This window comes from Salvelinus namaycush, chromosome 40 (assembly GCF_016432855.1).
Source record: "Salvelinus namaycush isolate Seneca chromosome 40, SaNama_1.0, whole genome shotgun sequence".
NCBI classification, from domain to species: Eukaryota; Metazoa; Chordata; class Actinopteri; order Salmoniformes; family Salmonidae; genus Salvelinus; species Salvelinus namaycush.
The window spans coordinates 8,925,631-8,950,637 of NC_052346.1; the positions used below are offsets into that span (position 1 = coordinate 8,925,631).

General features: G+C 44.4%; 1 protein-coding gene across 1 annotated transcript in view; it reads left to right on the top strand.

The window, feature by feature from the left end:
* The window catches only part of LOC120033200 (nck-associated protein 5-like), a 94,865-nt gene that overhangs the window by 24,726 nt on the left and 45,132 nt on the right, over nt 1-25,007 (top strand). Inside the window, exons 3-6 of the mRNA XM_038979484.1 lie at nt 12,377-12,467; nt 16,656-16,832; nt 22,532-22,600; nt 24,925-24,963. Of these exons, the coding sequence (XP_038835412.1) occupies nt 12,377-12,467; nt 16,656-16,832; nt 22,532-22,600; nt 24,925-24,963 (376 nt within the window). The remainder of the gene's footprint in view (nt 1-12,376; nt 12,468-16,655; nt 16,833-22,531; nt 22,601-24,924; nt 24,964-25,007) is intronic.

Below are 25,007 nucleotides of genomic sequence, written 5' to 3' on the forward strand. Positions count from 1 at the left end.
AAAAAGACGTCATAGTCTCGGTTCCCAGTTTTGTGTTTTCCTTTGTGTTCATGTCTGTCCTCAGATCAGCAGGTCTGCATTCCTTAAGGGACTGGTCACTCACACACTCGAACCCCACCAACACACACACACCCTCCCCCATCCCTATCCAGCTGAGCATTAAAGGGGAGGAGACCCCAGCAGGAAGGTCACATGGTCAGCCCCTGACTTGGGTCAGCCCTCAGGGAGCTAGCTCTAGATTGGTCGTCATTAAAACTCAGGGATTAGTAGAAGATTTAGAGCCCACACAGCCCACCCTGTAGGTTATTTACACACACAGGGGCCTGACACTGTAGAGAGAGGAGAGAGGACAACGGGAAACCAACTAACAGGAGCCCTCTCAACTTCTCGAGGGCTGAAGTTTGAACAGTTAGTTAGACAGGAGCAGAGTTACATAGACAAGTAGCGGAAGATGGAGGTGAAAGAAGGTGGCCGTATGGACTTTACTAGAAGTTGACCGGACTGAATTGTTAGGAGAGCCTGAGTCTAGCCCTCCTCCATCCCTCCCTCCTCCCTACAGTCAGACAGGATGTCCTGTGGACAGGCATGGACCCGGGGGCCACTGGGGCCCCCCATCAAAGGCTTCCACTTAGGGCTTGGCCTGAAGATGAGAGAAGCAGTTTTCAGGTAATGAAAGATCCAGGCTCGTTCTGTTTCTCACTGTTTCTATTTGTCTTCAACACTTGTCTACTGTACCTTTATGGAGACAGAACTTTGCAAACTCCTGGGGAACTCAGTTGCATGCTGGAGAACTCTTAAACCTGCACACTAAAGCCTATGTTTTGTGTATAAGGTCATGGCCACCTGCAATAATATGCTGACTAATCAATGGCCTAACTCCAAGTCACTTATCCACACTCTCCTTCTTGACTTTGAATCAGCTTTGTCTCCACAAGTTGTGTTTGTCAGGATAAGGGAGAAGTATGGACTTCGGGCTTGTGAATACTAATAACAACAGCAGATGATGACTCTAGGTCTAGATTTACAACTCTGTGGAGTATTCTGTCTGCATATTACTGGTGGTGGGTGGGTGGGTGGGTGGGGGGGGGGGGGGGGGGGGGCTAGGATGATGTAAACAGGCAGGAATGAGTGGATGGACGTTCAAGTCCAGACGTGTTGTTTGGAGAGTCATGCTTGGTTTCAGACTGCTGAAGCTGGCCCCCACTATTACCACAGACTGAGAGAGGGGAAGAGAGGAGAGAGAGACCATAGGGTCCGGCTATACAAACACTACAGACCATGGTCATGTGCTTACCTCGTTAGCGTGTTAGCGCGTTCCCGGCCCACAGCTGTACCGGCGAGTTATCACTCGGCCACAGCTAGCTAGCTAACATACACATTCCCCTGATTCCCAATGAGCTCGGTGATTGCGTGTGTGTGCACTCACGTTCAGAGATCAATGCCCTTTTAGGCTAATCAAACACCCAATACCATTTGAAGCATTTCAAACAGGGACCCTCGGTCGGAGCAGCTGCGGAGTTGATTGTGGCACTGTTTCACACCCCGCACATCTGGTGGTGTCTTGAGGAAAAAACAGCCTCTTTGCTGTTCCACTCACAGCCGTCAGACTTTACTGTTCCACTCACAGCCGTCAGACTTTACTGTTCCACTCACAGCCGCCAGACTTTACTGTTCCACTCATAGCCGTCAGACTTTGCTGTTCCACTCACAGCCGTCAGACTTTGCTGTTCCACTCACAGCCGTCAGACTTTGCTGTTCCACTCACAGCCGTCAGACTTTACTGTTCCAATCACAGCCGTCAGACTTTGCTGTTCCACTCACAGCCGTCAGACTTTACTGTTCCACTCACAGCCGTCAGACTTTGCTGTTCCACTCACAGCCGTCAGACTTTGCTGTTCCACTCACAGCCGTCAGACTTTACTGTTCCACTCACAGCCGTCAGACTTTGCTGTTCCACTCACAGCCGTCAGACTTTACTGTTCCACTCACAGGCGTCAGACTTTACTGTTCCACTCACAGGCGTCAGACTTTGCTGTTCCACTCACAGCTGTCAGACTTTGCTGTTCCACTCACAGCTGTCAGACTTTGCTGTTCCACTCACAGCCGTCAGACTTTACTGTTCCACTCACAGGCGTCAGACTTTGCTGTTCCACTCACAGCCGTCAGACTTTACTGTTCCACTCACAGCCGTCAGACTTTACTGTTCCACTCACAGCCGTCAGACTTTACTGTTCCACTCACAGGCGTCAGACTTTGCTGTTCCACTCACAGCTGTCAGACTTTGCTGTTCCACTCACAGCTGTCAGACTTTGCTGTTCCACTCACAGCCGTCAGACACATTAGCGATGGATGGGAGACGGTTAGACTGATAATAAGTGTCAGTTTCATATTTAAACCACCCACCCTTATTAGAGGCTTTGTTTTTTGCTGATTTTATATTTCTCCGTCCCCACCCTCCCTTGTGCCGCAATTTACCGAGTTACAGGAGTTCCAATGTAGTCAGTTGAATTGGAATGATTGAGTTTATTTAGGGGGATCAGGGGACGTTTTGAAATTACATTTCAGAGGCTGATCAACTTGGAGAGGTTATTCAGATGTAACAGTCTCTCTATCATTACTGTATAGTGGTGACAGTGGAGGGGAGATCACTCAGTTTATAAAAATATACTTATTACAGTGGTTGTTAGATTACACAGTGCTATCTGTAACTATGTCCGTAACCAAGACCTCCACGTTAATACACATACACATACTCACATACTGCACACACACAGACACACACACACACACAGACACACACACACACTAATTCCCTTCCGCTATGGATTAACCATGTTGGTTGTGATGATACTTTACAGGCGTACTAAACGAGGTCAGATTACAAGCCTGTGTGAAAGTAGGGCAACCGTTGGTTCACACATGATCAAGGCTTTCCTGTCTTGCCACTGTTCAAAGGGCTGTCGCTGGGTAGGATGCAGACCAGCAGACTGCCTGTGGCAAGTGACATGGAATATGCAGTGACCTTATGGAAGTTGTATGGATCTTGTGGCGGTGGCACTCGTCTGTGGCAGTCACACAAACAGGCAGGCAGGCAGGCAGGCAGTCAGGCAGGCGACACACAGGAGCTGTCTATGGCGTAATATGAACACCTGTCCACACACGATCAGGCACATAGACTGATACACATGGTCAATGCATAGAGACACTTGTGCCTTAATAGCCGCTACTAAAGTCATTTATTTAGAGGGTTTAGCCAGTGAGGTTTCTGTCTGAACGTTCCCGGGAGCGCCACTTTCTCCTCTATAGCCGTTGCTAAAGTACCATTGGACACTTCCGCCTTGTTCTGTTTATTTTGGATCGTTTTCAAAACCTATCAAGACGCCCACAGTACCGACTTGGATACACATTATCCCAAATGCTGATCAATAAGAACATCTGTTTTGATTGTTTACAGCGGGTCATTTCATAGGGAATTCTCAGAGGCGTTCTCCTACCTCATCAAAATATCCAGAATAAAGGCACTAACATGGCGTCCGCTCTAAAACCTGGCCAAAATCTTTTAATATATGGCTCTGGGTACTACTGTACAGATGTATGAACATATTTAAACTCAACATGGGAGTCAAATCTAACTTGAAATGACCCTGTACTTCATTACATAGCAGCAATGCCAGGCACAGTAAATGCTTATGATAGGGAATGACAGAAGAGCCTGTACAAGGACCTCAGCTGGGATAGGTTGTGTGTGGAGGGGAGAGACCCTGACCACAGGCCACCTTCTCCTCTCCATGCCCCAAGAGGAGCATCCAGGCAGGGGGAGGTTTGAGGAGGTTGGGGGACAGCTGTGCTCCTGGTTTTGCTGTGGATTAATCGGATTCATCCTGTCATCCTCCCTAAGTGTCTCCTCTGGGGCCTGTCAGTGATGTTCTGTGCTGCATGTGGGCCACACATGCTACCCTTCACACGCACATACGCAGTCACACACACACACGCACACACACAACCCTATCACAGATCCTCCGGGAGCCTCCGAGGGCTAGAGGCCTCTGCCCATATGGGGCCCCTTGGCTCCCAGCTTACTGCTAACTGCTTCCTATGGCCAGAGATGTACATGTGGAAAAAACATTATGGATTTGCTTGAACTCCAACCTCAACTAAAGGAGGGACAAGAGGTGGAAGAACGAGAGGATTGTGTTTTCAAGAGGAATTAACTCAAGTCTTATCCATATGTCCATGCAGTGACTTTTTAGTCGCATGTTTGTGAGAATTGTACCCTATGTGACACGGCACTTCACTCAAATGAAAGGAAAATGGTGGCAGCATCCTGGAGGTTGTCGTTATCTCTCTCAGAAGAACAGGACGCTGTAAAACAGTGACATAACTGCCTTGGTCTGCCTGGCCTCTGACTGTCTCACTCGTCCCTTTGGTGTCCCCCTGCATGTCTCACTGTCAGGGGTCAAAGGTGACTTGAAAGAGCCAGTTGTCCTAGGGTTTAAGGAATTTGTAATGATTCCCCTGTGCTAAAGGGGAACGATGCACCCCCCCCCCCCCCCCCCCCCCCCACCCATTTTCCGCTTTAAACAAAACTGGATGTGTATCGCCTGGTCAGAGAACGAGTGTAGAGACCCCAACAGCATTTGTCCTGAGGGCTTTATTAGGGGTCCAGGTCACCCAGTCCCCTCTAGGGTAGGAGGAGAGGGTAGAGGCCAGGAGAGTCCCCATTACAATGACCCATTCTGGTCGAAAAACACAAAACAAAAGTTTGAAAGAGGATAAAAAAAAGTGGCTTAGCTTAATCTATCGGCCGGCCGGGCAATTATATGCATTTACAGAGGTGGAGGAGATTTAGTGGAAATTAGAAAAAGAGTGTTAAAATGGAACTTCAAGAATGCTGAGTCGGATAGTTTGGGGGAGTTTGGGTGAGTTTTCCTGGAGCTGCTGCCAGGTTAAGATAAGGCAATGATAATATTTATCCATCAAGTCATGGTGACCCCTCGTGACCCCAATCCAGCCACAACCTGATGATTGTTCCCTACTCTTTTTTTGGGGGGTGTGGGGGGGGGGGGGGGGGCTTTTCAAATTGTGCCTTTGTCAAACCTTCTTAATGGGGGTTTGGGAGAGCTCAGCTCCTAATACCGTGTTGATGGAGTGAGAGTTTGGTCCAGGGCATTTCCCAATGAGCCCCGAGGCTGCAGTAGCCAGGTAGATCAATCCAACCCATGAGCTCATGGTCTCACTCTTTCTCTATCATGGTAATATGTGTCCTGAGACATACGTCTGTTTGTCTTTCAGTCTGTCAATTTGTGCGATTATTGCTTGTGTACAGTATTGACATGACGACACAGCAGTGACTTACATAGCAATAGAAAGTGTCGGTTTCAACTCAGCCTCCCTAATCCCTGGCAGCCAATAAAGCTCCACGTCTGCTGTCCATCCATCCATCCCTCACACTCATCCCAGGCTGAGTGATCCGTATCCCGGCTTCCCCCCTGTGGCCACAGGCCTGATCCCTGGTCGTAGCCTAGCCACAGCCTAGCGTCGACACAGCAGGGGCTGTCCTCCTCTGGCTCAGGCTTAACATGGGACATATGGGAAAGGGTTTCCCTCCCCCTTAACTTCTCCCTCCCTTTGGACTTCCCTTACCAGACCATGATCCTGACTGGGACAGCATAGGGATTGGATAATAACCCACCACAAGGCAGGCCACCTCATAGAAAGCGAGACTGGTTGAGACTGGCTGGCGGGTTGTGTGTGGTTCAGGATTCCAAAGCAGCGACCAGCTAACGGACGACCAACCAAACATGCTGGCAGTGTCTGTTAGATGGGAAAAGCACTCAGGCTTGTATGATTCTTGAATGGCCTATTTTAGCGGACCCACATTTTGATCTGTGTCTGGGTCAGCCAGTGACACTCTGAGAGCTGAGTGCTGAGAGCAGGCTGGCTGGTCCGTCTGCTTGTCCCCATGGAGCTTAGGGAAGTGTGCACGGTGTTTGTGGCATTGTTTAGGAGAAGGGATGTTTGTAAGAAACACAATGGACCCAAATTCAGCAACATGGGGTAAGTTGGACTGAGGCAATCTGATCAGTGTGAGCGTTTAAAGATCTGTATGTGTGTGCGTGCGTGCGTGTGTGTGTGTGTGTCGTTTCTTTGCTAAATCCTTGGTTGTGCGTGAAGCATTGTTAGAGGTACCTCTGAGAATTAATAGAATTTGACTGGTATCCGTTCTACAACTGGAATAGCGCTTGATCGTTTTCATTGACAGGTGATAAAAATGGCGTCCCATTTGAAGTCTGGACGGCGGTGAACGTTTTCATAGCTTTAATGGCAGGAAGCTGCAAATCTGTGTTTCAATGTTTGGGCCATCTGAAAGTGGCTGAGACATGAGTAATGTGAGACACAGGACGCAGGGGAGACCGCCACACAGGGTGTTCTGCCTCTAACAGGCCATTTTGGTCCATCAATGGTTTGCATGTTCTGACGACTTGTCAAACACACCTCATTCAGCTCATTCAGACATCTGGCTTCCTTCCCCAATTGGATTTACTTGAAGTGATGTGTGTGTGTGTGGGGGGGTGGGTGGGGGGGGGGGGGGGTGGGGGGGGGGTTGTGTGTGTGTGTGCGTGCGTGTTTTACTTATACCTGGGGCTGGACATTGATTGGAGACTTAATTGTACTTCCTGGCTGTTGCCGACGTGTTTGAAATTCAGCTGGTGCAGTCTGGGGGTCAAACGAGTCAGGCTTTGCTTTCCTCAATCCATCCATTCCTCCATCCTTCCCTTCCTCCCTCCTTTTCTCCAGCGAGGTCCTCAATAGAAGGTCATTTACAACCACTGAGATTGTAACCACATTAAGTAAGGGCTGTTTGGACACAGATTTAAGCATTGATTCTACACACACAAAAAACTATCTTTCACAGCTTTTTTTCACTTATGTAGTTATCAGCTTTAATGGTTTGGGTTGACATCAAGTGGAGTTGATAAGTGTTTCACACAAAAATAGGAAATTCCCAACAGATTTTAAATGGCAATGTTATTACATTTAGTATCATAGACAAAGTTAATGGCTCAAGTTGTTAGGCCAGAGTCTGATTTTTTTTTATCCCTCTGTAAATTGAATTGAAGTGATATCATAATCACACTTAATATACAGCATATGTGCAACTTGAGGATGTTTTGAAATTGTCGCTGGATTACAGTTATGATCCTAATCCAAGTTTATTATTAGAGATAAATGAAATAAACACTCAGAATCTTTGAAACCATTCTCACTCTATTTGATTGCATATAAAACCATCAAAAATGTAATAAAAAGGTGAAAAGCATTATGCACTTGAAACAACCTCGCGGATCTCCCTCCCCTGTCCTCACGAATTCTACTGCTAAATAGCTTCAGAAAACACTATAATTCCTAATCAGTACACCATCAAAATGTGATTATCAGGGGTAATTGTCCAAGACAGTCCTATTTGTGATGCTCCCCCAGATGAATCGGAGGGAGAAATGTGTTTAGAATTAATGGGAGCTAAACTTGAACCCACCTTTTCAAGGGGACAACAGAGACAATAGAACTAAATGTTATGTTCAGGTCACTGTGTGTGTAGCTGCATAAATCTACTTTAGTCATGTATGGTGCTGAGGGATGAGATGTGTCATATGTAAATTATAGGTTAGTAGCTGAAAAAACACCTGAGAAAGATTCGTTTGGCTTTCCTCTCATATGTAGCTTTTGAATGCCAATGTGGCAGCATTACGACTTGTCATAGCGCTACAACTTGTCATAGCGTTGCGACATGTCATAGCATACCGACTTTTCATAGCATTACGGTACTTATCATAGCATTACGACTTGTCATAGCATTACAACTTGTCATAGCTTCATGAACTGTCATAGCATTACGACATGTCATAGCATTAAGTCAAATCAAATTGTATTTGTCACATGCTTTGCAAACAGGTGTAGACTAACAGTGAAATGCTTACTTACAGGCCCTTCCCAACAATGCAGAGAAAAAACGAGAAATACAAGAAAAATAATAGGCCTACACGAGGAATAAATACACAATGAGTAACAATAACATGGCTATATACACAGGATACCAGTACCTAGTCCATGTTCAGGGGTACAAGGTAATTGTAGATTTGTACTGTACAGTACATATTTATTTTATTTTATTAATTCAACCATTTAAAAAAAACAAGCACACATGCAACTTAAAAGCCATACATGCACATTAATAAAATCATCGAGGATAACACACAATAAAGTCTGGGACTTATTTCCACTGTGGTCCTCTTGAGACAAGATGGCTAGGCAAGATCAAACACAGTATGGCAGTGAAATAATAAAACAAAAACATAGAAGAAGAACATCTATCTCATCATTCCAGTTACATCATAGGGGTTATGCATATGGGCACAGAAGACATCAAACATATTTTTACTTTATTTTTAAAGCTGTCCAGAGAGGACGTTGTTTTTATAGGGAGAGGCAACTCATTCCATTCTGAGGCTCCAGTATACAAGAAAGTACCTTTCCCAGCATTACTCCTGAACCTGTATAAACACACATCAGCAACACCTGATCTGGTGCTGTGATTGTGTGCATCCCTAACACGAGGAAAGTAATCACTTAGATATCTGGGCACAGAACCATAAATACTCCTGTAAACCAAACCTAGTCTAATCTGGGACACCCGAGCCTCAACAGGCAGCCAGTTTCTGAAAGCAGCTCCTGCCTATGTGAGTACGTGGACTCACCTTCAATACTACCCTGATCAGCTTATTCTTGGCTATCTGGAGCTTCCCCTTCATAAGTTTAGATAAGACCCCAAACCAGGAAGTACTAGCATAGTTAAAATGGCATTGAATGAGGGCAGTAGCTAGCACTTTCATGAAGTCCTTATCAAGCAGCTTGGATTTTCTAGACAAAAACTTAGTCCTGGCATTAACCTTCCCTAGCACCTTGTTGGCCATGCTCACACCTCCCAAGCTTCCATCAAGGATACATCCCAGTAGCTAACAGAGGTTTTAGTAGTCAGCACCTCACCCCCTAACTCCACTCTGATTTCAGACGACCTACACAATTTAGGTCTGGATCCAAAAATAATTGCTTCAGTTTTCCCTAAGTGCAGAGATAGCTTATTATCTCCAAGCCATTTGCTAATGTTAGTAAGCTGTGTACTAAGTATGTTCTCCAACATAGTTTTACTTTTGTGAGACACCAGAAGTGTAGAGTCATCCGCATAAAGAAAAAGACAGCAAGAACAAGCATCTTTCATATCGTTAATATACAATAAAAACAGCAGAGGCCCAAGCACGCTCCCCTGCGGAACACCACAACTCATTGGTTTTGCCTGAGACAGTGAAGCATTAACCTCTACTACTTGCTCCCTTCCTGATAATTAGGACTACCCAGCCTAGAGGGACACTACTTAACCCCAGTGTCTCCAGTTTGGAGATTAGGAGACAGTGGTTAACTGTATCAAAGGCCTTCTGTAGGTCAAGCAGTACCATTCCACACAGATTTCCCTCATCAATCTCTTTCCTGGTGAAGTCAGTCAAGTAAAGTAGACATGAATCAGTAGAGTATGTTTTTCTAAAACCCGACTGAAAATCATACATTAGACCCTGTTTGTTAACATATTCATACATTTGCTCATGGACAATTCTCTCCAGGATCTTTGATGTTACACAGAGGATAGATACAGGCCTATAATTCCCAGGGTGAGACTTTATCCCCTTCTTATACAGAGGTATAACTTTATCGTGTTTCATGTCCCTGGGAAAGGTGCCTTGTTATAGGTAGTGATAAAGTGACATATAGTAAACAGTAGCAGCAGCGTATGTGAGTCAAAAGATACAGTATGCAGATATTCAGGGTAGCTACAAGTTAACTACTTAACTAACTATTAGAAGAAGCTATTCAGCATAGCATTACAGCTAGTCCTGGACATTCTGATTCATAGTATAGCATTTTGACAGTCAGTCAGGCACCTTGTAGCTCAGCATGTATTATGAAGTCAGACTTTGGCACCACTGCAGTGGCTTCCATCCATATCCATGGTCCCTTTATCCCCCTCTGCTCTCTCTCTCTGCTTATATGGTGCACATACAGGACCCTGTGACTTCAACCAGTCTGGGGAATCCACCGCATGTTGAAGTCGTTCCCCTCATTCGGCACTGGAAGCTTTGTGTGCGCGTGTGTGTAAGTGCGTGTGTACTGCAGGGGAATGTTTCTGCCCATCTCTCTTGGCCAGGCTGTAGATTTGGGATTGGGCCTGGGCTTGTCCAGCATTGCTGGTTGGGACTTTGAGGCACACCATGTGCTCTCATGATCTGCCCTGAATCAGCCCCTATTAAAAAACACACAGAGACCCTTTCAAGTGCTGGCTAGCCGCAGCCACCAGACCTCCAGCCTACAGCCCCTAGTCCTCATCCACAACAGAGGAGCCAGAGGAGAGGAACATCAAAGGCCCCCATCATCCTGTCACTTAGCCATGTGGAGGTCACCGGGGTCAGACCACTACCTCTCTACACAGTGACGTTCTGTCTGTCTGGTGGTAATGTGGCGGAGAATGTGGAGAATTTGATTTGAATGTGTTTTTTGAGGGAAGAAAAGATCGTGAGGGAATGAAATAGTGAAATAAAGTTGTTTTGATAAAGCAGGATTTAAAAAATATTTTTTATAACATTTATAATACGGTATCAATGTAAATATTGGGTAAATAATGCCTTTGCTCTCCTATTCATCTAGTGAATCAAAGTAAGGATCAGGAGTTATTCCTTACGACATGATCTGACCAGTAAATCATTCATGACCCTGGTCATACTGTAGACACACCGGTAGGTTTGTGAAGAGGATGACTGAATCCCAGTGTATTTCAGCTCAGCCATATTTGTTTCCCAACTAATGTTAAGTCAATAAACTCTGAATGAGTCAGTTACCCCATGTTAGTTACTTCCAATACCATTCTAATCAAGCATGTCATTCAGTCACAAAGTCCTTGACCTGACTACAATGTTCCAGTCCCACACCCCCTATCCCTGACCACAGTGATTATGGACAGTGTCCTAAGTGGCGGGCTACAGCAATCTGCCATAGACCTGACCACTCACTCAGTCTGTCAATCAGTCAGACAGTCAGTCAGCTAGCTAGGCCTGATTTATAGCCAGCTTTTCTCGTGCTTCCGACTCAGCCTGCCAGATGGTGTGGCCGCTACGATGGTGTGGCCGCTACGATGGCAGAGCCCAGCCCTGCCTACGCTAAAGCCGTGGTTTTGCCGTCGCGCAACAGTTCAACTGTGAAAACCGCAATGGGAAAACAGGCAAAATCTCACTGAGCTCAGATGTAAGAACAAACAACAAACAAAACAAACGTGGCTGAGTTGTCTTCTCCAGAGTGTGTTAAGCCTGAACAATTAACAGTGTCAACTGTCACTGTTGAAAGGATGATCAGAAGTGTCACCACTTAAAGGTGACTGACACTGACAGGGAATTCAGTGAGACACAAGTAGGTTGCCTAATGCTGTTTACTGCAACATCAAGTTATCTGTCGTTTTGCTGTCTCTTTCCCCACTATCTTAGAAACGGAATTTCAACATTTCATTTAAAATTGCAAATGACACACCCATCTGTCAATCCATGGTTATGTCCCCTGGCTATGACCATGGCTTTGTCCCTGGCTGTATCCATTGATACTGTATGTCGCTGGCACGTGTCGCTGGCACGTGTCGCTGGCACGTGTCGCTGGCTGTGTCGGCTGTGATGATTTGGAATTCGTCTTCGTTTATCAAAGTCTGGCCTTCTCTCCCTGCTCCACCATGGTATTCCTCTCCTGAAATGTCACAGTGGTTTCATCGCGCCATCTCTTTGTACTCTGACTTGTAGGCCTATTTCCAGCCGGGTCAATGGAGGGAGCCCTATCCTAGACAATCTCCCTAAAGGTCCAACTCTCACTGGATGTGTTTTTTACCTGGAATAGGCCAGGGAGAATGTAGAACAAAAGGTAATCCCATTGTAGTGATTCATATGGGAATCAGGGGTGAGGAGTAGCATATTGATGTAGGCTGTGGGGTAAAAGTCTCTGGTTTGCATTGAGAGAAATCATTATTTGGCACAAAAATCGAGGCACAACCGTATCACAAGTCCCATAGAGGCACTGAGGCAGTCTGTCAATACTCTGCCTCAGTGGATGCACTTGTGAACCTCCCCAGCGCCATATGTACCCATTCAGCACCACATCGTGTGGTGTACCACATACTGTAGTGGAAAGGGACTGGGGTATGATCCAAAACCCACCCGTCCCCTCTTGTGTCGCTGGCCCTAAAACAATCTCCCCCTTCTTCCCCCTCTGTTTGTGTGTGTGCGTGCATGTGCAGGATGGAAGAGACGGTGCGGACGCTGCTGCAGAACCAGGGGGTGCTGGAGCAAACAGCTGTGGACACTGTGGACATCATGAAGGCCTACAAGGTAACCCCGGACTGCTCAGCACTCTAATGTACTGTACTTGTCCTCTTGCGCACTGGGGCCTCCCACTCCTCTTTCTATTATGGTTAGAGCCAGTTTGCGCTGTTCTGTGGAGGTAGTAGTACACAGCATTGTACAAGATCTTCAGTTTCTTGGCAATTTCTCGCATGGAATAGCCTACATTTCTCAGAACAAGAATAGACTGACGAGTTTCAGAAGAAAGTTCTTTGTTTCTGGCCATTTTGAGCCTGTAATCGAACCCACAAACGGTGATGCTCCAGATACTCAACTAGTCTAAAGGCCAGTTTTATTGCTTCTTTAAATCAGGACAACTGTTCCGCTGTGCTAACATAATTGCAAAAGGGTTTTCTAATGATCAATTAGCTTTTTAAAATTGTTGCTGATAACGGGCCTCTGTACGCCTATGTAGATATTCTATTAAAAATGAGCCGTTTCCACTTACAATAGTCATTTACAACATTAACAATGTCTACACTGTATTTCTGATCAATTTGATGTTATTTTAATGGGCAAAACATTTGCTTTGCTTTCAAAAACAAGGACCTTTCTAAGTGACCCCAAACTTTTGAACGGTAGTGTATATATGTTTTTATATATTTTCCTTTATTATTTTACCCTAACCCTACCACCTATCCTCTAACTGGAGTAAACTAATGGACCACAACACTTAGGTTTCTACTGCTTACTGCTTACTGCTTATACATACTATATACATTTTACGGACAAAGTATGTTTTACAATAGTTATCTTTTATTTGTTTTTAGTCCCATCCTTCAGTTCCACATATTACTTAAGCTCGGTTCTTGGCACCCAAACTGGTTGCTATAATTAGACTCATTAGCAGTAGGCCTATAGTAGCCTTAAACTTTGGGTTTGTGTGTTATGTGCACAGCTACGGTATATTCTTGTGTGGATTTTTTGTTTGTGCTGTTCCTTAGATACTCAAGGTATCTCACAGAACTCTTATTGACACAGAAGGTCCTTTAATTATCCATGTGAAATTACGTTCATTTAATTATGACAAAGTGACCTTCCAAACAGCATCGTAGGAAAAAGTGGAACTTTTTTTTATCTAGAAGTAGTTTGGTTGTGTTACTGTTAGGGGAGGTCGATAAAGGTCATACCATTACAGTTCATGGAGGTCATGTCTTGTACTCTTATGATTCGTACCACATTTAAAATGTAATTTAGCTTCAACTTTTTCATTTCCAAATGTGTTAACCAAAAGTAAGGGAATTCCCACTAAGTGCATTGCACGTATCTCTCAATTGCAAAACGTTATACGGACTTCTTGACTTCAGTGATGAATATGCTACGTCTGTAACGGCTGTCGTCTTCCTCCTCGTCTGAGGAGGAGAAGTTTGAAGGATCAGAGGACCAATGCGCAGCGTGGTAATTGTTCATCTTATTTAATGGAAGTGAACAACTCAAAATACAAAAACAACAAAGTGAAAACCGAAACAGTTCTATCTGGTGCAGACACACAAAGACTGAAAACAACCACCCACAAAACCCAACAGAAAACAGGCTACCTAAATATGGTTCCCAATCAGGGACAACGATTGACAGCTGCCTCTGATTGAGAACCATATCAGGCCAAACACAGAAATAGAAAACATAGATTACCCACCCAACTCACACCCTGACCACACTAAAACAAAGAAAATACAAAAGAACTATGGTCAGAACGTGACAACGTCGTTATAAAAGACAAAACCATTCATTAGTGTGGTGGACATGCTATGCCTTTAGAAATCGATCATGAATGGTAATGTGTGAAAAAAAAATTGCGTCATAATGGGAAATGGAGGTATGGCGGTATACATTTCAATAAGCCTAGTACATGCATTAGCTAGATTTATTGTGGGTGAACGTAGGGAGTATAACTCTATGGCTGAATCCCCTATTCCTTATACAGAGCACCATTTTTGACCAGGGCCCATAAAGTATATATCACTAGGCATAACAGGAATAGGGGGCATTTTGCAATGCAGCCTTCCTCTCAGCAGTGGACCATATTTCCACATAGTCAGATACCTTGTGATTATTCAAATGATGGGTATTATACAGAATAATAGCAGCCCCGGAATTAATCAACCTGAGTGGATTAATTAAACATGGAATTAGAATCTGTCAACGTGTGCCAGTGGAGGGGATCGATTTCGTTCTAACGTGTGCCAGTGTGGGGGGATCGATTTCGCTCTAAGTTGTGTGAATGGATGCAGCAAACATACACATGTGGAGAGAAACATATGTCAGGTTACCGAGATGACTGCACCTACTGTGACCAGATGTTCAGCAAGCAATCAGACATAACAGGGCTGTGGTAATAAGAACAAGCTCTCAATTAATGGTACCATTACTGGGGGAGAGATATGGGTCATATTCATTATGCACCAAACGAAAGAATACTCACTCAAACAGGCAGGGACGGCCTGAACTTGTACAATAAGAAATGCTTACAACTTTTTACTACAGAGTGCCTGCAAAACAAAAGAATCAAACAAAGTCAAGATTAGGAACCACCGGTATGTTTCAGCCAAGATTGGAATAGTCCTTTAATGTTCAAAGCAAAACATAATGCTAGTGGTTGCCAAGGACAGCATTTCCAATTCATGTTCAGGAGGGAGGGACGACTTGATTTGGATGCATTTGGATATGGCGGCGCTAGCAAGGACTCAACCTCATCTATCAATGTCTCCAGCCATGGCTGTCTGCGTCCGCCGCGCTACCGGGAAAGCCCATCGTCCGGCTTGACAATTAACTGTCAAGGAGGGAAGAGAAGGATTGAATGAAAAATGTAACAAAGGTGCACAGGTGTACATCAGGCGATAACAACAAAAGGCTTTGGTGAGATTTTAAGGTGAAAAATTGGGGGGGAAAGTCCATTTACTTGCATTGCAAAGCTCATTGGCTGGCTATAGGCATGTGTTGAGGTTTACACGACATCTAACTCCCAGCTCAATTGTAGTTGTATCCCTCTCCTGGTCCTTGATAAGATTTGGAATAGGATGGAGATAAGAGCGTTTGTGAAATGGATGTTGCAAATGAAAGGGCGGTGACCTCCTCGATCAGACTAAGCCATGCATGTTGAGTATTTAAAGGTGTCTCAATCTCTCCTATTGAAATGTACCTACATTTAGGATTCATGGCAACTATATCACCTCAGGAGCAGTGTGTGTGTTTTTTAAAGCACATTCAATGCATAAAGATAAATGTCCAGTTTAGTCCAGTGAGGATTAAGCGTTTCATATTATCGGCATATCACTTTGTTTTGGATACAGGAAATCCATCATAAATCCCCAGGGGTTTTGTATTAAATTGTAAGGAAAATGGTGTTGGATGTAAATACAGTATATTAGTTTTAACGACAGCTTATGCTATGGTTTTCATATGTCTCAATATCACATACAAAACGACGTGGTGTACTGATTTAAGACCAAAGTAGCATGATATAATTTATTTGAATAGTAACATCAGAGGGAAAGAAAATCCCTCCTTGACTTCTAGGATAGTGTGAAAATACTTTGAATAATTGACAGGCGACACATGACATATCCTCCTTTAGCAGTACTCTATATCCTGTGTTGAATGTACAGTACCTAATTAGTCAATATCAGGATGCTGTCTGGTCTGTGACTCTCTTGGTGAGCCATGCCCAGCGGGCCTGGGGATATCATGGACCCCATCGTTTTATTATGTTCGCTTTTAATTTCCGCCTCTGTGCATTAGTGTCACAGCTGGAGACTGAGGCAGGGTGTGAAGGGGGGAGAAAGAGGGGTGTGGGGTCCTCTATCGGCAGACAAGATGGAGAGGTCTCAAGGTCACTGCCACTCTTTGGAAATACAAGTGAAACACGATTAGGGATTAGGGGATGTTTTGGGTGTTGAATTGTTTTTTTTCTTCTCTTTCCCTCTCTCTCTCCTCTCTGTTCTCTCTCCTTCTTCCCCTCTCTCTCTCCTCTCTGTTCTCTCTCCTTCTTCCCCTCTCTCTCTCCTCTCTGTTCTCTCCTTCTTCCCCTCTCTCTCCTTCTTCTCCCGCCTTTGTCTTTCTTTCTCTCTTTCTTTCTCACTCTCCTTCTCTCTGCCTTTCTCTCTATTTCTCTTTTGCTCTCTCTCCATCGTCTTCTCTCTCTCTCTCTCTTTCTCTTTCCTCTCGTCTGTCTATCAGGATAAACTCTCAGAGGAGGTGCAGAGGACGCGTGACAGCTTGGAGCAGAACAGCAGCGGTAGTAGCCCACTGCCGTCTTCTGGAGACCCTTTGCTGGCAGACATCGGCAGCATCAGCCGAGCGGAAGAGTTTCAGGACCAAACAAAGCTCCTTCTGGAGCGTCTGCGCACCCTAGAGGTACAATTCAAAACATGGCTCCGCCTCTCTTCTCTTCTCCTCCCTCGTTCTGCCTCCGCGACCAGGCTCTCCTTCTTATGTTTGCAGTCTGGAGCATAATGGTCTTATCAAAGTCTTGTGCGCTCTGCTGTTTGAAGAGCAAAGCGCTCCACAGAGGGCTCAGGTTTCTAGGACTTCACAGCGGTCTTTGTTCACTTCCATAGCGCTCCTCCACTGTTCCACTGTGTGCTCTGTTCTCAGCATTAGCAACAGTTGAGTCAGAAATCCATTTTGAGTAATCCTTCTGATTCCGATTGTTTCCGACCATACAGTATACCCACTAGACTGACACACCAGGCTTTCAGATCTCCTCAGCAATTAAAGGGGCTAAGTCTATTAAGACTTAATCAAATTACGCTCAGAGACCCACCTACTCATTTACGAAGTGGCCCTCGCTGATGCCGCGAGGGTCTGTGGTTAATGTTCAAATACTTTGAGCGTATGATATTTATTTATTTGTTCCACCTTTATTTAACCAGGTAGGCTAGTTGAGAACAAGTTCTCGTTTGCAACTGCGACCTGGCCAAGATAAAGCAAAGCAGTGTGACACAGACAACAACACAGAGTTACACATGGAGTAAACAATAAACAAGCCAATAACACAATAAACAAGTCAATGACACAGTAGAAAAAAGAAAGTCTATATACAGTGTGTGCAAAAGGCATGAGGAGGTAGGCAATAAATAGGCCATAGCAGCGAATAATTACAATTTAGCAGATTAACACTGGAGTGATACATGAGCAGATGATGATGTGCAAGTAGAGATACTGGTGTGCAAAAGAGCAGAAAAGTAAATAAAATAAAAACAGTATGGGGATGAGGTAGGTAGATTGGGTGGGCTATTTACAGATGAACTATGTACAGCTGCAGCGATCGGTTAACTGCTCAGATAGTTGATGTTTAAAGTTGGTGAGGGAAATAAAAGTCTCCAACTTCAGCGATTTTTGCAATTCATTCCAGTCACTGGCAGCAGAGAACTGGAAGGAAAGGCGGCCAAATTAGGTGTTGGCTTTGGGGATGATCAGTGAGATATACCTGCTGGAACGTGTGCTACGGGTGGGTGTTGTTATCGTGACCAGTGAACTGAGATAAGGCGGAGCTTTACCTAGCATAGACTTATAGATGACCTGGAGCCAGTGGGTCTGGCGACAAATATGTAGCGAGGGCCAGCCAACTAGAGCATACAGGTCGCAGTGGTGGGTGGTATAAGGTGATTTGGATAACAAAACGGATGGCACTGTGATAGACTGCATCCAGTTTGCTGAGTAGAGTGTTGGAAGCTATTTTGTAGATGACATCGGCTGAAGGCTATCAAAACTGGTCGCCTAGAGCGTTGGGGACAAAGAATAAAAGGATAGAGCCCCTACCGGAGTGCCCGATGGGAAAGGTTTTGCACTTTTGGGACTAGGCCATTGGTCCCATTGCGGCCAGACAAGCTCAACCAAGTTCAATCAAGTGCAGAGAAAGTATTAAAAAATATATATAATACTACTTGAACCCAGGTCTTCTCCTAAGCCACTATGGACAGCTCAGACATGAGAAAACGCTGCCAGAGTTAATGAAGGACCCAAGAAACCGGCTCGTTCTACAGACATTATTAACGGTGCCACTAACTCCATGCTGACAGAAATTGCAGTTAAGGCTAATTACAACAAAATGCAGTGTAATTGCTTGTTGCTTTATGGCTCCTCTATCACTGTATAAGTTATCTTCCCTGCAGTCAAAAGAAAATAATGGCAGGCCTGTCTAGTGATTTGTAAGAGGAAGCGTCCAGCATTACCCCAAAAAACTACATTCGAAATGTATCTGCCATTTTCTTCCGTCCCGCTGCATCCGTGATGGATGCTCCTCCAGAAGAGAACCGGTTAGAACAACGGCGAGGCAATACATCACTGGCCTTTGTTATGTGTAAACGGTGGTGACACTAAGTAAGGGCGCCCATTTCTGTTTCCCCACCACCAGCCCAGCCCAACTGATATCGTTCATTACCATGGTGGGCATGCTATGCCTTTAGAAATGGTGCTTACTTTAAGCTTAGATTGAATCCTTTTGAAAAAAACATCTTGGAGGGGGAAGAAAACGGGGATTCTTTTCACAGATGCTTGAATGATCAGTTAATGCTGCCACTCTAATTTATATGTTTTTACGGCTCCCACCCCAAAAACGCTAATGGAAGTAGCGTCGTTGACTGATTAGACATTCGGTCGAAGGACAAAATGAGTTGGGATTAATCTCGAGTGGACATAGGATGGAATACACAGCTACAAATTATATACCTGTACCTAACTCATCCATTCCAGCTCAACTCTCAATGCTTCTAGCTTTCCACACAAGTAAGTGTTGTAGAGACTCCATGGGAAGACAGAGCAAGCAAGTGACTGGGTCTTGGGTGACTGTCTGCAGTTTGAGCAACTGTGCATGCCCATTGCCCAGCCTTGTGCCCATGCAGCTTGGTTGGCACAGTTGGCAGCCGGGTGCCAGGGAAAGGAGGTCTGGTGTACAGGCGTAACAGAAGGACAGCTGCCACTCTGGTCTCAGTGCAGGGCTGGCTCTAACTCCTGTTCAATTACAGGCAGAGTGAGAACTGACTGTGGTGCAGCCAGCTCTCGCCCTGTCCATACAATCCCTCCTCCTTTCTCCGCCCTCCTCACCCCAATTCAAACCTACTGTGAGCGAATAGAAGCAAAAACTCCTGCTGTCTATAACTCTGTTCTCTAGCTAGTTACCTTCCATTGAAGTTTACAAGAAAAATACATCCATGATTCTAGAAAACCACTTCTCTAATCATGGGAACTCAGCAGGAGAAAACTACCTGGATGATCATGCATGTATTCTATTCTATAAAAAGCTATTTATAATGGCATGCATAATTTATATGTTTCAAAATCTATGGCAACAGCAGTTGTAGTTGCTATGCTTTAATTACAGCAGCTGTAGGAGCAATACATTGACAGGATGTGCTAATATGAATACATGTTTATTATGTGATTTAGTTGCTCTTTTCATCCCCAATCAATCAATCAATCTTCCCCAATGTTTTTTATGACATGGCACATTTATTTAGTTTAGCATTTGTTGATAACACATCGCAGCCGAGCACTGCATTCATTCACAGTAATATTGATTATGCACCGTGGCTGTACAAAATATTGTTTTTCAACTAGGCTACCTTTTTTTGTCCCAGGCTCAAATAATATTTCTATTGTTAGATTGTCTGCAATGTCAGACATTATTCTCCATGATGTTTTGCAATACAAGATGGCAAAAGAGCACTATAATGAAAGTATTTCAAATGCTTTTAATGCATTTTTAATGTGTGTTTATCAGGTACTGATAGGTTCAGTTTGATGGAAGTAGACGTATTTTCCCACATACTTCCCATATCAACAATATTGTCAATACAGCACATCACTTCACCTTTCTCCGACCCCTTGTCCCATAGAGAAAGATGATTCAACCAGTTACTACCAACACAAAGAATATGATAAGAACCTCAGAAAAAATGCTTATATGCAACCTCTGGGTAATTATTTACCTTCACTAGGAGCTTTTACTTTACTAATATTAATACGTAATAATACAAGTTAATTCTTTTTGTAAAGGGCTTTTCCTGTACATCTCAAAGTTGCTCATTTGTTATAGCTCTGTGCCATTTTGATTAAGGCAGTGGAATATGTTAGGTGCAATTATTTAGCCCGGGTTTTAATCAAAGGCTGGCTGTTTGTACTAAAGGGCATGTGGCGAGTGAGGTAAGCTAGCCGGAGCGAATGTTGACAGCTTCTAATATGGCCTGCCCGGACCATTTGACAAACTAGAAACAGAGGAGATCAATAGCCCCTCTCCCTTAAAAAGGTGAAGCAATATTCACCCCCCCCCCCCTAAAACAAGGACATATTCACATTAGCCCCTTCTAGCCTATTCTGCCTAACTTCTTACTTGTACCTTTTAAAGTTCAGGATCATAACTTCAAGCCCCGTGACCTTTCATTGCGAAATACTTCTGCAGGTTTTTATTAGTTGGCCCCGGTCTTATGGTTGACACCTGACCTTTTCCACCTCCGGCGAATCCTGTCTTGTTTTTATCTTGTTCTCTGGCAGTGTAGTCTTGCGCTACAAAACACAGATATGATTTGTTGCATCAATAGTTTTTCATATGAAAACAGATTGGAGAGACTACAAATACCTTTGGCATTATTTTCATTGGCCACATATTCAGTATCATTTCACATCTACACTGAACAAAAATATAAATGCAACATGTAAAGTGTTGGTCCCATGTTTCATGAGCTGAAATAAAAGATCCCAGATATTTTCCATACGCACAAAAAGCTTATTTCTCTCAAATGCACAAATTAGTTTACATGCCTGTTAGTGAGCATTTATCCTTTGCCAAGATAATCCATCCACCTGACAGGTGTGGCATATCAAGAAGCTGATTAAACAGCATTATCATTGCACACGTGCACCTTGTGCTGGGGACAATAAAAGGCCACTCTAAAATGTGCAGTTTTGTCACACAACACAATGCCATAGAAGTCTCAAGATTTGAGGGAGCGTGCAATTGGCATGCTGACTGCAGGAATGTCCACCAGAGCTGTTGCCAGAGAATTGAATGTTAATTTCTCTACCATAAGCTGCCTCCAACTTCGTTTAAGAGAATTTTGCAGTCTGTCCAACCGGTCTAACATCTGCAGACCACGTGTATGGCGTTGTGTGGGTGAGCGGTTTGCTGATGTCAATGTTGTGAACAGAGTGCCCCATGGTGGCGGTGGGGTTATGGTATGGGCCGGCATAAGCTACGGACAACGAGCACAATTGCATTTTATCGATGGGAATTTGAATGCACAGAGCAACCGTGACGAGATCCTGAGGCCCATTGTCGTGCCATTCATCCACCGCCTTCACCTCCTGTTTCAGCATGATAATGCAGGTCCCCATGTTGCAAGGATCTGTACAACTGAAAATGTCCCAGTTCTTCCATGGTCTGCATACTCAACAGACATGTCACCTGTTGAGCATGTTTGGGCATGTTTGGGATGCTCTGGATCAACGTGTATGACAGCATGTTCCAGTTCCCGCCAATATCCAGCAACTTCGCACAGCCATTTAAGGGGAGTGGGACAACATTCAACAGGCCATAATCAACAGTCTGATCAACTCTATGCGAAGGAGCTTTATCGCTCATCAAGAGGAAAATGGTGGTCACAACAGATACAGTACTGACTGGTTTTCTGATCCACGCCCATACTTTTTTTAAGGTATATGTGACCAACAGATGCATATCTGTATTCCCAGTCACGTGAGATCCATAGATTAGTGCCTAATGAATGTTTTTCAATTAACTGATTGCCTTATGTGGACTGTAACTCAGAAAAATCTTTGAAATTGTTGCATTTTGCATTTACATTTTTGTTCAGTGTATGTCAATCAGGTTAGATAATTATATGTTGATTGTTCTATAACCACCTGTGATTGTTTTAAATTGACTAGCAGGCACCGCCTGGTATTTCTTTATATACTACTTGAATTACTTTAACTCTTCCTGCATTACTGTTTGGTAAATGACTCATAAACAAATCTGATGCATACAAACTTGCTTTTAACGACAAGCTCTCAGTGGATTTCAGTCATCACTAAATGTGTTTTATTTTGCTGTACAGGAGGAAAACTCAGCATTGGCCATGGAGAATGAGAGCCAGAGGGAGCAGTATGAGCACTGTCTAGATGAGGTGAGTAGTCCAACCCTCACTCTATTCACCCAGCCCTCAACCTCAGTGAGGGAATTCTATTTTTCACCACACTAATGATAGCCTGCATCTCAGGAACACGTGTTATTTCTTTCCTCTTTCGTGACTTATTGTGAGTTGTATTCTTTTCTATTTACCTTTAGCGACTTTCTTTAAGATCTTACCGATAATACTGATCAAACATGTTACAAATACTGCACTATTTTCCAGTATCCTTCTCTACCTTTACCGACTTTCTTTGAGATTTTTCTCAATGCACAATTTTCATGCTCTCAAATTCCATCAATGCAATTCCAAAGTAATTCCTCTCCAAAAGGAAATGTGATTATGGAGGAAGAGGTACTTGGCGTTCCGAAGACGAACTGTGTTGTGGGAGAAGCTGGGTAAATGGTGGCCTGAGGGAGCCGGATGACAGCAATTAATGAGCTTGTTGGCTAGGACCGCACGCTGAGTCACCCTGGGGGAAGGCTGGAGGCCCGCGGGTGCCAGAAGGGACAGACTGGTCTAATACACTGTGGTGCCAGCTACTGGGGCTCATATGACCTGAGATCTGGGCTCTGGTGCCAGAGGGAGTGGGGGTGGGGAGGAGGGAAACGTAGATTGATGGTGGGACAGAGAAAGCGAGAGAATGAAAGAAAGAAAAGGATAAAGAAAGAGGGAGAGAGATGGAGAGATAAAAGGAGAGTTAACAATACTTTAGCTGTGTTTTTAACAGTCCAACAATGGCATGCAATTGCTTTGCAATGCTCCAAGCATATTGTATGAAACTCCACACCGTGCTGCAGCCTTGGAGGCTAATGCCTGGGTTGAGCCCAGACCAAATCCCTTTTCCACTTCCGTGACCTCAAAAAGCCAGGGCTGTGCTGCTCTGTTGTCTGGTCTGGTGTTGTGTTGCCCTCTGTAGTCGCTCAAGACGGGAGCTAGCTCACTAATGAGCATGTTGTGATGCGGAAATCTCCACAGCTCTAACAACTCTGCCGATGGGCTCAGGGCATTTGGAAACTGTAGAGAACGCTGGGCTTGTTTAGTAGTGATACATTTTTTTAAATAAAAAGATTGTGGATTATTATCTCTACATAGCAGAGTGGTGGTTGTTTGGTATGCTATTTGGGCTGGCCACTGACGTTAGTTATTAAAATGATATTTTTTTTATATATTTTTTTTCCCCACTTAGTAAACGTGCAAATGTCATGCTATTGAAAGGCTGGTAAAAGGAGTTATGCCACATTTGGCAATATCAGATGTAAGGGACTGTTATGCCGCACTTCATGTAGTATGACTTGAACTATAAATGCTCTACAAAACCCTTTATAAGTTGTTTTATTTATCAATTGTTGTAATTTAGATTCTAACTTGAAGATCATTAAATATTCTTTGAATTAGTGCCCTTCAGTTTTACAGGAGCAGCTCTGTATCACCCCCCGCAGGGCTCCATCACTTCGTCATATTTACTCCATCTCCCGTTATTCAATAGAGGGAGAGAGACCACCTCTGAGAAAAAGCCAGTGCGTGCTTACAGTGAATTAACGAGCAATCAATGGGCTGTAATCAGAGTCGGACTCGATGGAGCTTTGCGGTCTAAACTTGGAAGAGTGGTAGGGGTGTGAGGCGCTCTGCGGCCAAAGCCCGGGCACAACAGTGCTTTAGCCCGCCACTTCTTCTCTCCGACTGCCCGCTGTGTCGCAAATGACACCCTATTCCCTATATAGTGCGCTACTTTTGACCAGGGCCCATAGGGTCAAGTAGTGCAGTATATAAGGGATAAGGTGCCATTCAGGACACAACCCCCTACTCTCCAAGCCACTATATCAGCCCTGACACTGCTGTCAATACAGGATCAACAGAAGACAATTAAACATCATGAAGACATGCAGCGCGTCTGGCTCCAATCTGTTCTGCTTCGCCTGGCCGCTACTGGCCTTCTCTGCCACCCTGCGTCAGATTTATGATGATTGGGCCCCTTAGGAATCAACACACTCCTCCAAGGGAAGGCAGACGGGGTGACAATGCTGTAATGTATTGGGACATCATGTTCACTAAAGCCTGTAATCATTTTGATAAGCGATCGGAGGAACTTGTGTATTAAATGTCGTTGGAGGAATAGGGGAAGTGAGAGAGTGCAGCGTCGGCATGCACAGGGCAGGGGCAGTTTAGAGTTGAGGTCGTGGGTCAACTGGAGACTCTTTCTTTCTTTCTTTCTCACTCATCTTTCTCACCCATAACAGCCACCATATTATGGTCAGTCACTAAACAGCTTGCATGAAACGTTTGGATAATTCTTGTTTCTTTTTTTCACTCTGTTTTAGGTTGCCAATCAAGTTGTGCAGGCACTACTCACCCAAAAGGTAAGAGTCTGGTTTCCATAGCAACTGTGTTATCAAAATGTCTC